The sequence below is a fragment of the Octopus bimaculoides genome, chromosome 21 (genome assembly GCF_046866305.1).
Source record: "Octopus bimaculoides isolate indiv1 chromosome 21, ASM4686630v1, whole genome shotgun sequence".
NCBI classification, from domain to species: domain Eukaryota; kingdom Metazoa; phylum Mollusca; class Cephalopoda; order Octopoda; family Octopodidae; genus Octopus; species Octopus bimaculoides.
In genome coordinates, this window is record NC_142948.1 from 30,951,992 (window position 1) to 30,964,491 (window position 12,500).

The 12,500-nt window shown below is 37.0% G+C and overlaps 1 protein-coding gene across 1 annotated transcript in view; it reads right to left on the reverse strand.

Moving 5' to 3' along the window:
• LOC106875307 (60 kDa neurofilament protein) overlaps nucleotides 1-12,500 on the reverse strand; it is a 48,666-nt gene that overhangs the window by 35,467 nt on the left and 699 nt on the right. Inside the window, exon 1 of the mRNA XM_089339444.1 lies at nucleotides 11,985-12,500. This exon is cut by the window's right edge and continues 699 nt beyond it. Coding sequence (XP_089195570.1) covers nucleotides 11,985-12,439 — 455 coding nt within the window. The 5' untranslated portion in view covers nucleotides 12,440-12,500. The remainder of the gene's footprint in view (nucleotides 1-11,984) is intronic.

Below are 12,500 nucleotides of genomic sequence, written 5' to 3' on the forward strand. Positions count from 1 at the left end.
ATAGTATATTATAATATATAACATAAATGTAATATAATATAGTATATGATATGTGTGTGTGTGTGTGCTTAAATGAAATTCGAGTGACTGGGGTCTTTAAGCGTTGCTTAACATGCCATTGAACTGGTTCAGAAGAAAATTTCAATCCCAGTCAAAGCAAATTTCATAAGAAACTTGACATTATTTTCAGTATGGAGTTCCACCACCATCAGTAGATTTTTTCCCCCGTTGTTATTCTCATACCTGTTATAAAACAATAATAACCTCAATTAGCCCTAACCCCCCTCCTCCACACACACCCTCCTCCTCCACACACCCCTCCCCCGCACACTGCACCATGTAATTCAAAGAACTGTCATTGTTCTGCACAGAGTCACACTGCTTCTGTTAAACATTACAATTGTCTTTGGAATGTTCAGTCAATTGCGTTACACACACAATAAAATCACACTGATTCGGCCCGATGACTGGCTAAATACGTACGCCAAGGGTGCAATTGTCTGTGGAATGCTCACCCACTTTTCACCCTATACAAGTCAACGCATAGTTATGTAGTTCCGTTGATCGGGCAACAGGAATACTGACTGATCACCGAAATCAACGGAAGATCCACTTGCCTTACATACATACATACATACATACATACATACATAGGAATGTATATGTGTGTGTGTGTGTGTGTGTGTGTGTGTATACGTACACACGCACCCATGTATATATTGCGTATATTTGTATTTACATTTAATCACATTACTTTGAGAAAAGACAGTATGGGAACGAGAGGGCCGGGAAGTATAGACTAATTGTTTTCGACGTAGGCCATCACTTTCTTCGGATTCTAGTGTTTAACTTAACTAGAAGGAAAAACTGAGATAATGGTAGGGTTGCATTGAAACGCTGAAATTACTATCTATCATGACAGTTATGCATCCTGTCGACTTCTTGATTACTAATACTCTTGTATTATATGTTTGTGTATGTGTGTGCTGTGTATTTTATTTTTGTCTGTTGTTCTCTGTTATGGTATTTCGCATTTTAAATTGATATGATTAACTTACCTTGCACCTAGACCAACCGTGTGTTCAAACTATCGAGAGATCAGTAATGTGAGACGCGGATCAAATAGCTGAGGTAATTACTGAATGTGAGCCAGCAGCTCAACGCATGTATGCAGGAATGAATGATTGTATGTATGTAGGAATGAATGATTGTATGTATGTATGCATGTGCGTTTATGTATATACATGCATATATATACTCTTTTACTCGTTTCAGTCATTTGACTGCGACCATGCTGGAGCACCGCCTTTAGTCGAGAAAATCGACCCCAGGACTCATTCTTTGTAAGTCTATATAAATATATATTTAAATATACATATATTTGCATATACGTATGTATAGTGTATACGTGTGTATATGTGTATATATGTAGAGGTCCGTATATCTATGTATATGTATTTTATATATATATGTGTGTGCATGTGTGTAAATATGCGTCTGTGTGCGCATGTGTGTGTATGTGGATACCCATACCTATACGTGTGTGTATATGTTCTTGCCGCTTCTAAGGAATTTATTTCAATACGTATGTATGCTAGCCATAAATCTTACTATATATATATATATATATATATATATACATATATATGCTTGTGTATCTGAATAACCAAGAGTGTGTGTGTGTGTGTATGTATGTGTATGTGTCGTCTGTTCTCAGGAATTTACTAATTGATATCCACCATTATTATTCTCCCGTTCTCCTTTTTCTGACTTAGATGACCGCTTATTCTCACTACATTTTATCTTCTTTCATCTCTCTCAACCCTCTCTCTCTCCTTCTCTCTATCTGTCTCTCTATCATTCACTCTTATCTTCCACTTTTTCTGACTAATCTTGCTTTCTTTTTCGGAATTATTCGTGGCGTCTTTCTTTCTGCTCCCCCATTCTTTTCTCTCCTGCACTTTTACATACACCATCTCACCCTCTCTCCTTCTCTTCAGTTACTCTTCATTGTTTTCTATTTTTTCGATATAACCCCCTTTCACCTTCCTCTCGCATTTTCTCTCAATCTGCCCTCTACTTCTCTCTGAGTAAATTTTACCATTTCATTTCACTTTGAAAGGATTTATTCTCTGCCTCTGTATGTCTGACCGGCTGACTGTCTGTTGTCTGTTCTATTTGAATGTCTATCTGCCTGCCTATCTGCTTGTTTAACTGACTGTCTCTCTGACTGTCTTTCTCTCTCTCATCCTCCCTCTCTTCCTCCTCTAATTCCTTTAGTTCTCTCTCTCTCACTCTCCACTGCTCTTCATTTTCCCCCCTCTTACAGCTAAAACTCTCTCTCTCACTCGCATTCATTCAATGGTATTTACAATCAATGGTATTTACAATCAATGGTATTTATAATAAACATTCAATTGCACGCACTCACACATACTCAAGTACATAGACATTCACACACATACTCACGCAAATACTCATACACATAAACACACTATCACACCACACGCACATAACAAACCAATAATCACCTCTACCCCACCCCTTACAAACACCTATAGCTTTCTAATCTACATTCATCATATTCCATTCTGTCCCAAACCTTCCTTTCCTCTGCTAATAAACAGGTGTTGCTACATATTCCACGAAAAACGACACGTTTACTACTACTACTACTACTACTACTAGTGCTGCTACAACTACTACTACTGCTGCTGTTCTTCTTCGAGCCAGTGAAAGAGCATCTGTTTAGCTAGTTACTTGGCTTGCTAAAAATATTAGCCAACTCATCCTCAATTGGCACTCTATAAAGTATATATATATATATATACATATATATATATATATATATAAAAGCCGAAAGGTATTGGGTAATTTAGTGTTCGACAACATGGGTTAGTCACGGTAGTAACGCCTATTGATCATTGGCTTGATCGAACAGCGTTAATTCGGGGCTAAACGACTATATTAATAACAATAATTCTTCTCTTTCTCTCGATCTCTGCTTCTGATCTGTTTGCTAGTCTTTCTCCTCGTTCTTTCTGACCCCCCCCCCCATTTATCTTTCTCTCTCTCACTTTCTGTCTCTCTCTTCCTCTTTCTTTCTCTGAATAGCCAGGCGATATCCTGCAGGCATTTCGCATAATCTAGACAGTCAACAAATACTTCACAATCACTCAGCTGACATTGGCAATCAATCGATTTGCAGTCACACGTATATACGTACAGACACACGCACATACATACATACATACATACATACATACATACATACAGGGAGTTTCAGAGAAAGAAATCAATAAACTAATTCACACATTACAAACACAATCTGTAAGTGGAACAGTAAAAATATGCAAAACTTTTCTCAAGTTCAAACTGTAACATTGTTTTCGTTATCTACATTCCGACGATGGAGATTTGTATCTTTGTTAGAAAGGAGCTCCTTCCTCAGAGGAAGAACTTAAATAATTAAAAATAGAAGAGAACATACATACATACATACTTGTATTCGAACATACATACATGCAAACACACATACGTATTTATACATGCAGAGATCTGGAAGAGAAGCGTAACATACGGAATAAATGAGAAATAGGTTATGCATGGGTATGTTGCTCGTAAGCTTAAAGATGATGTTAACATTTGCATGAAGCGTAAACTCTCTTGGATTCGTGATCGTTACATCCCGTCACATTTCGCAGATTACACTTTCGTAATTGAAATGCAGGCGATACAGTGAAACCTTCAAACCATGAGATACAACCGAAAATGTTGGCGATATACAAAATTGTCATTAAATACCATCTGTGCCACCTTCTAACGTTGCATGATGTTGCTAAAGTAACATGCAATAATATTCGCCAAACATTTGGTTACAGGTTTTATAATACAACGACGGCTCAAGGTTGCTTACGAGAAAAAACTATTTTGCACTACACTACATATATAGTAGAGAGTGGACGCTATGTAATGCATAATTAATTATTATGAATTAATCGCCACTCACTGTAGCCAGATCAGATAGTGTTTTATATATGATCAGAATCAAATGAAATTTGAAATCGCTCAGTTTGATCTATTTTCTGTTTACAGAGAGAGAAAGAGAGAGAGAGAGAGAGAAAGAGAGAGAGAGAAAGAGAGAGAGCGAGAGAGAGCGGGAGAGAGAGAAACAACAAAACAATTATTTGCTATTGTTCCACTACAACGTCAGCAAAAGAAAGATTTACTTTACATCACTCAACAAAATATAGCACACACATATACAAACATAAACAGCTCGCGCTTTTATGTGACTGTCATGTCAGTATTGGGTCACATGTATGTATGTACGTATGTTTACGTATGTATGTATGTATACATATTGGTCTCGCATGGCTATAGATCTGCACCGTTCACAGAGCAGCGTCTGTTGTAACACTAGAACCACATAAGAACAACAGTCCCGGCTGCAGTGACTGCAATTAAATGCACTATCAACCAGTCTTCTGGTGCTGCTTTTACATCGAATATGATTTTCTCCAGCAATCTCATCCTTTCTTCTCGTCTTTTAAAACCCCTGCCAATTTCCAGCCTGCAGAGCGGGGAGCGATCTTTAGCAATGCCCGCCTACCTTTCAACGTTTAGTTTGCAAAGGACTTTATATATTTCATGCTCTTTATATATTTCATGCGCGGGCCAGTATATCGCTGTTGTTGACTCGATTTGTCCATCTGATGTCCAGCATCCGTCTCAGATCGCATAGGTGGAAGGCTTTGAGATGCCGCTCTTGTCTAGGGTAGAGTTTCACAGCTCACTGTAACAAGTCTCACTGCTACAAAGCGGTCGACTGATACGCGAGCTTAGCGTTCACCGTTAAGTTGCAGTTCTTTCGGACCCTTGTCATTCTGAATAGTCTTGAGGCTGTTCTTAAAAAAATGTCTTGATCTCTGGAGAGAGACTGTCTGTGATTGTAGAATCAGTGTGAACTCATAAACTACCTTCAACTCGCAATCGTCGACAGTAATAGTAAAGGCGTGCTCAACATCCTGGTCTAGCACTTTCATCGATTAAACGTCCGTATGGAATTATTTGACTGCGCAGAAATATGTAATCCCATTAGTTTATATAGTCTAAATATACTGAAGCAGAAATTCACTACAATAGATATAGGCTAATGGGTAAGCCATATCTTAGCACACCAATAGATATTAAATGTGCTAAAAATCGACCGAGTAGACAGCTTTATTTATTTCGACAAAAATTACAAAAGTAAGTGCCGTAAATTTCTTAGACATTTTAGCCCCAATCTAATCACTAACAAATACAATCATATTGCAAAACTAAAATATGATAATATATATTCTTGATGTCCAGTCATAGGTTTCAAAATTCTCATTCATAATAAAAGAATTTGTAACCTGTCATCAAATAGTCAACAATTAGACACTCAATTATTATACAGAATTGAAGTCAACAGCTTGAAAAATAAGATCACACATGCACCTAACCGCCAGCTAACCAATAATTAGAAGAGACACTGAAAAACTATCTACTTCAAACCTTTTTACTTTAATACATTTAGGCAGCAAACTAACAGAATCGTTAGCTGGCCGGGTTAAATGCTTAGCGGCAATATGAAGGACCCCCCACATAATCTATTAACACGCAAGCCAATTAAACTAACTGCATATGGAGAAATACTTATGTATGCTCATTTAATCAATCATGCAATGTCGAGGCATTTAACTACGAAGCAGAAATCACCTCCAATAAAACAAACCAAGCGAAACCACACCTAACCATCCACACACACACACACACACACATGAATGTGTGTGTGTTTGTACAGTGCCCTCACATATAAGTGTGTGTTTAGATACTATAACATGATGGTAGTCTGCTATCTTTGACCTTTCAAATGACGATAGTTAATTACAATAACTTTTACCACCACCATGACAATATCATGGTGATCTTAACAACTACCAGCGATATCAATATCACGATCTGCCAACAGACCGATGAGGGTCTCCGATGTGAACACTCGATCAATTAGAAATAGCTGCTAAATTTTCTTAAACCAGATTAAATCTTTCAACAATAGATCTCATTTTCCTTTCCCTTATGGTTGTGACGGAAATCCACAAAAAAAAAGAAAGAAAAAGAAAAAACCTTACTGGTGTATTTCGTATCGGAAGTAAAAAGCAAAAAAGAGAAACTGCATCTTGAAGTCAAAAAAAGACACGAAACTATTGCTTGCTTTGTTTCATTAATCATGCTTGCGTATAACAAAATTATGAATTAAGGTTTTTTTTCAAGTATTTGTATGGAGTATTACTCTCCCACCTTGACGGTGATACAGCTGCATATACAGTCATCCACGACCTCAGAGAAAATGGTCACCCACCTAATTGGCATAAAGTCATTCACACACAGGCTCCAGCCTATAACTCACAGGCGCACCGTTTCCTCTCTAGAAGATTCTCTGCGGCTGTTACAGTAGTTCTAATGGAGTATGGTTGAGTTAACGTCACTTACACTCAAGCATTCGCTTCTCATTAGTCTATTCTCTTTTCGTTACTCTTGATGTCTCTAACGTTATCTCTAAACCCACGCTAGTCACTTCGCGTAGTCCTTTCTTCTCAAAATGTCGGCACTCTGGAATCCCTTCTTGCAGATATCTGTCCTGGTGGTGATAACTTTCAAAGGTTCAAGAGGAATATTTATGATATTAATATTGCCGGTCTAAGAGGCCTACGAACGCTCTGGACACTGTCCTTTTCCCCAGTCTCAGCAAGTAAATAAATGAAAAAAAACTAACCTGCGATGCACCCAAGTATGTCTTGTGGTGCATCAGTAGGGAACCATTATAATGATGAGTGTTGCAAACAGTAAATTATTGATTGCGAACAATGAAATATTGGTTCTTTCGAGAAAGACTTCTCATTGTATGTTAGTGGAACATCACTGAAGCAAGTGGAGAAGTTTAAGTGTCTCGGAATCGTATTTACGAATGATAGGAGACAGGAAGCTGAAGTGGATGCTACAATTTCAGGTGCTGTCACAGCAATGCGCCAACTCCAGCAGATGACCTTCAAAGAGAAAAGATTCGTAATGACCGAAAGAGTACGATTGTGAATACAAATGGTGGCAATAGGCTTCCTCCGAAGGATCTCTGAAGTAACGTTACTCGACAGAGTGTGTAGCATGCAGATCAGAGAGTCTCTCTTCGTCAAGCCGTTACTTCTCCTCATTGAGAGGTCACAGATCCGGTACTACGGACATGTGGTTAGAATGTCGCGTAAAAAAGATCACAAAACAGATTCTTCAGACCGAGTCATTCGGCAGGAGATCCAGTGATAGGCCAAAACGAGATGGTTGGATAATATGCATTGTCTCAGTTAGTCATGCTTGAGAACACAGCCGGAATATGTAATGACAGTTGCTTCTGATAGGACCCTATGGAGGAGAGCAGTGAGCGGCAAAACTAGATAGATAAATGGATGCTCTACCTTTCTAAAAATGTAGGAAATATTGGATTATGTAGATTTAGATATGCTGAACAAATGACAGAGGATGATCATGACTGGGAAGCTTTTAATACCAACTATTTTGAATCAGGGCTGACCAGGGACTATACAGCAACATCATGATGTGCTGGAAGAAGTAGACGAATCTTGCTCAAAGTCATTCTACAATGTTTCGGTAATATAGTCCAAGATAGGCAATGCAAGGAAAAGGAAAAAAAGAGATAGCCATGCTTGGACGGTCTTAAATCCAAGGACTACTCTTTCAGAATTGCTCTGTGGTTACACGCCAACAAAAAACAATAACGTGATGTAGCGTGTCAGCGAGGGTGCTTTCACGCAGTCGCTCCAACTATGTAAAACCACAATGAAATTCTCCTCATCAGTGACCAGATATATATATATATATATATATATATATATATTTGTAAACACTAGTTACGATTACAATTAAAGATCACAGGTATGTAAATAGTAATTTGAGCATCAAAGAGAATGATAAACTCTCTTAGGTATCGCTTGCCGACCAGACACGTTATTCATGAAACGATTTTAATTATCGATCTCAAACTGTTTTTTCCATAATTTTTGTTGTTTATTAAAAAAATCTACCATACATACATACATACATACACGCACACTCTTTTACATATTTCAGGTATTAAATTGCGGCCACGCTGCAGCACCGCCTTGAATATTTTAGTCGATCAAAAATCACGCAATACTTATTCTTTTAAACTCCGGTACTTATTCTAATTTTTTTGTTTTTGCTGAACTACCAAAGTATGAGGACATAAAAACAAATTGAGAGAGGGAGAGAGAGAGGGGGGGAGGAAAGAGAATGAGAGGATGGTGTGAGAGAGATGGTGGAAAAGTAAGAGAAAGGAGTATAAATGCTGGTTTAGAAACTAAACGTAAACAGTCCGGAGTTATATCATCTTCAGATTGAAAATAACTTATGATTGGAGATCAGACGGTAGCTGCAATGTTGAAAGAAAAATTAGGAAATGCTCAATAGCAAATTAATATCAGAATAATCGTTGGAAAAGCTGCCTTGATGAGACTACAGAAATTAATGAAAGATAAAAGAGACAGATTATTAAATTCTATGATATATCTAGCAATGATGTATTAATATGAAAGTTGGGCAATTAATAAGATAGACTGATGCATTGAAAATGTAATGGCAAAGAAGATTATTGAGAACACGCAGGAAAGAAGAACAAACGGATTAATACGGCCGTTCGGGAAACCTGAAGTTCCTTGAAAGAACTGGTTGTTAAACGATGAATAAAATTCGTTAGTTTCGTTAAATATTTGATCAGGTGGAGGAAGTTTCAAAAGCTTTCAATAATGAAGAACTGAGTGTTCAAAAGGCGAAAGATGGCTAAGCATGGGGGAGGTGTGTAGATGGGGTGACGATGGTGAGTAAAATGACATCCTTCAGTCAACTACGTACGTACGGGTAACTGTGAAACCAGACAGAACTGGAAACGATATATATATATATATATATATATATATATATATATATATATATATATATATACGATTATAAATTTGTGTTGCAAGATTCCTGATGTGAAACCGTATGTTATATTTCGGGATGATATATATATATATATATATATATATATATATATATATATATATATATATATATATATATAGCCAAATAAACACATGCTTTATATATAGTGTGTGTTTATTTGGCAAAAAAAAAAAGAAACAAAGGGAAATGACCATCCCGAAATATAACAATATATATATTAGATCACATGAAATAGAATTAAAGACAAATAAATCTAATTATTTTGCAATTATCATCATCATTAATTATATATCTTATGTGAATCTTTATGCAGTCTCACCGTTGCTGGAAATGGCAGACAAACTTTTCGCGGATCTCGTCCATTTTTTAAAAAATTAATAGACATATTGGACAATGTAGTTTGTAATAAACTATGTTTGAAAAAACTAGTCGGTCACAGCTGGAATGTATTTGTGTCATTAGTTTGGTCAGAGATAAACAAGAACCTACATAAATTACTAACTGACACCAATAGAAAACGTAACATGCCAATGAGATAGCCTTCATGCAGCGGCTGGACCTACTAAAAATAACGACCAAATTACCTTAAATCATATTCTACCGCTATAATAAAGACCGGAAACGTTAAACACTGTAGTCATCAACGTGAGCACGCGCGCATAAATATTTCAATGTTAAAATTGCTTGAACGTTTGAAATTACAATTCGCCTCGAATAACGAGCGTATAAATATAATTACGTTCGAACTTCGGAGAGAGCGTTCTGTTTCTTCACGCAATCAAATATTGCAACGAATAATACGGATGCTTCATCAGAGGAAGGCTTAGAAAGAACGGGTGCAGCTGGTGTCGCTTTTTATGTTATTCTTTCTAGAGTGTCAAAAGATTATTCACGCTTGGGTATATTCATATTATAAATAGAAAGAACAACAAAACAGCTATGTGTGCAGATGTTTTAAAATAGGAATAGCTTAGATATCTATACACCTTCTCTCACGAATTCTGTCTGCAACACAAGTGTGCATATCTGGTGGACTATTTAAAATGTGAATATGTGTCGACTAAAGTCACCAAGGCATTAACTGTGTGTGCTTATATATACCCAACATATATACAAAGATATATAATAAGAAATAAATAAAAATAGAGAGTTAATTTATGTCTTGATACTGATGTGTCTCGCAGTCGTAAAATCTGTCAATGGTTGCTTTTCACGTTCGAACCCACACTTCCACATTTCTTATCTGCGAGTCTAACTGATATTAAAATTAAACTTTTTCTGTAGTAAATCGATCTTCGATCTCTCATCAACCCTTAGACCATTTGTTTAATTGGCTGTTTTACACAACAGCATTGTATTTAGTTGTGCATAAACCGTAAATATATTTCTTGATTATGAACTGGCTAGGGAACCACTGCGTAGTTTTCCTCTAGGAAAATTAGCAAAACTGAAATTATACTATATCGTCTGAAAAAGAAGGGCACATTGAAAGGGCTAACTGTTGTTCAATGGCTGCAGTGTCTTCGATCTTATGTCAGTTCAATCAAAATTCATTTGAGGCTAAACAACAATAGCAACAACAAGAGAGCATCTGTGTAGTAGCTCGGTTTACAGGAAATAGCAGCAAAACCTCTTTCAATTCGCTCTCTACTGCTTGAACCAAAAGCAAGAACGCATTGTTTCATGTGGCCTTAAGATGTACTATATCCCAGTAAATAGTATTGATCGTAGGAAGGCCTGATTGATCAGGACTGACCTAAAGGAAATAAATATTTAATGAAATACTTTTTGAAATTTCAGAACGTATTTACAAAACTAAAATAAAATCAAAATATGTTTACTTTGACAACTTTACAGAATCCATCGCGTGATATCTAAAACCTCTTGTCGTGTCACTATTGACACGCATGTCATAAATTGGTCTTCATTGCTGTATGCTGATGCCCTACTTGCTAGAAATAACAGTCACACCTCCCTCAAGTTACATCCTACCTTATAAAAGAAATGGAATGACACAGATGATATTCAAATCATCCTTGTTTTTCTTTGACAGTTCATCTGAAGGTAGAGAAACAGGCCTGTAGCCTCTAAAAGCCGTCCAAGGCTTGTAGGGTTAATGCATCTGATGTTCAACGGAAACTTATGCAAAAAGGCGTGTAAAAGGACAACTAAGAAGGATTGATTTCAAGGGGTGTGCTGCCTGGGGAGGAAAGTTTAGATTAAATGCTTAGAAAAGAATTTTTTTAGTAAGTTTGACCTAGTACAGATGAGAACAAGAAACAATCTCATGAGAGTTTACAAAGTTTGCGAGTTCAAAGGGACAATCACGTGTCAGAAGAGCAGGACGATATAACCAAGCGAAGACTGATGGTAACAGTGAGTGGTGTAAGGATTTCCCAAGTCAGCTGGATGACCATTTTGTGTTGTGGGATGGTAGAGGTGAACGGTTTAGCTTGTTTGTATTGTGCTACCTTATTCCACATATGGTGATTAGAATTTTAGTGTAGATCATACTCGTAACGTTTAAGGGCAATAACGGCTCAAATGATCGCTTAGGGCTATCTTTGGTCAGATTCAGACAAAAATAAATATACAAATCACCCTAGTATATCTTTGTTTCCTTCTTTTCTCCAACAAAATATCCTGTCATCGACTCGATCGGCAACGCATTGATATAAACTCGCAAAATACAACTTGTAATAACAACATAGCTACTGTAATAAACCCCAGGAGATAATAGAAAAATGAGAAATTGAATGGATTAAACAACCGAGGTCATGAACTCGTAACCGTGGTGAGAAGAGGAACTTGACATTTCAGGTATGACTCTTCGTCGGAAAATAAAACAGAAAATAATAAAATTTTTATCCTTGGATTAAAGATAAGAAGAATTTGTTAGAATATATTTAAGTATTCGTACTCACTGAGCTCGTAAGTCTTCCAGCTCGTCTTCCAAAGTCCCAATACGGGCCTTAAGGTTGCCATTTTCATTGTTGGAGTCATCCAGAAGTTTCTTGGTCTCGTCAATCTCAGCTTGGTACATCGCTTTAATGGGTTCGATGTTAAAATCCCGTTTGCTCTTTTTCAAAGCTTCCCGAAGGGTTTTGTTCTCAGCCTCGAGAAAACGTACCTTTTCGATGTAGTTGGCAAACCTTTCGTTCAAATCCTGCAACTCCTTTTTCTCCTTTTCTCTATTGCATCTAATGTCAGTGACACCCTTGTGAGAAATCGAACTCGCCACTCCTGTCCCTAAACTCAACGGGGACTGAGCATTCATTGTATTGTACATACGAGATTTACGAAAGATCACTGAATTCCTTTCCGGAATATTCGAAGACGATTTTCGGTACATGGTCTTTACTGATGAATTATTATTCATTGTTACAGTTTGTTAGTTATAACTGTTGTTGTGGATTGTGTTTAAAGTGTTGTTGTTATTG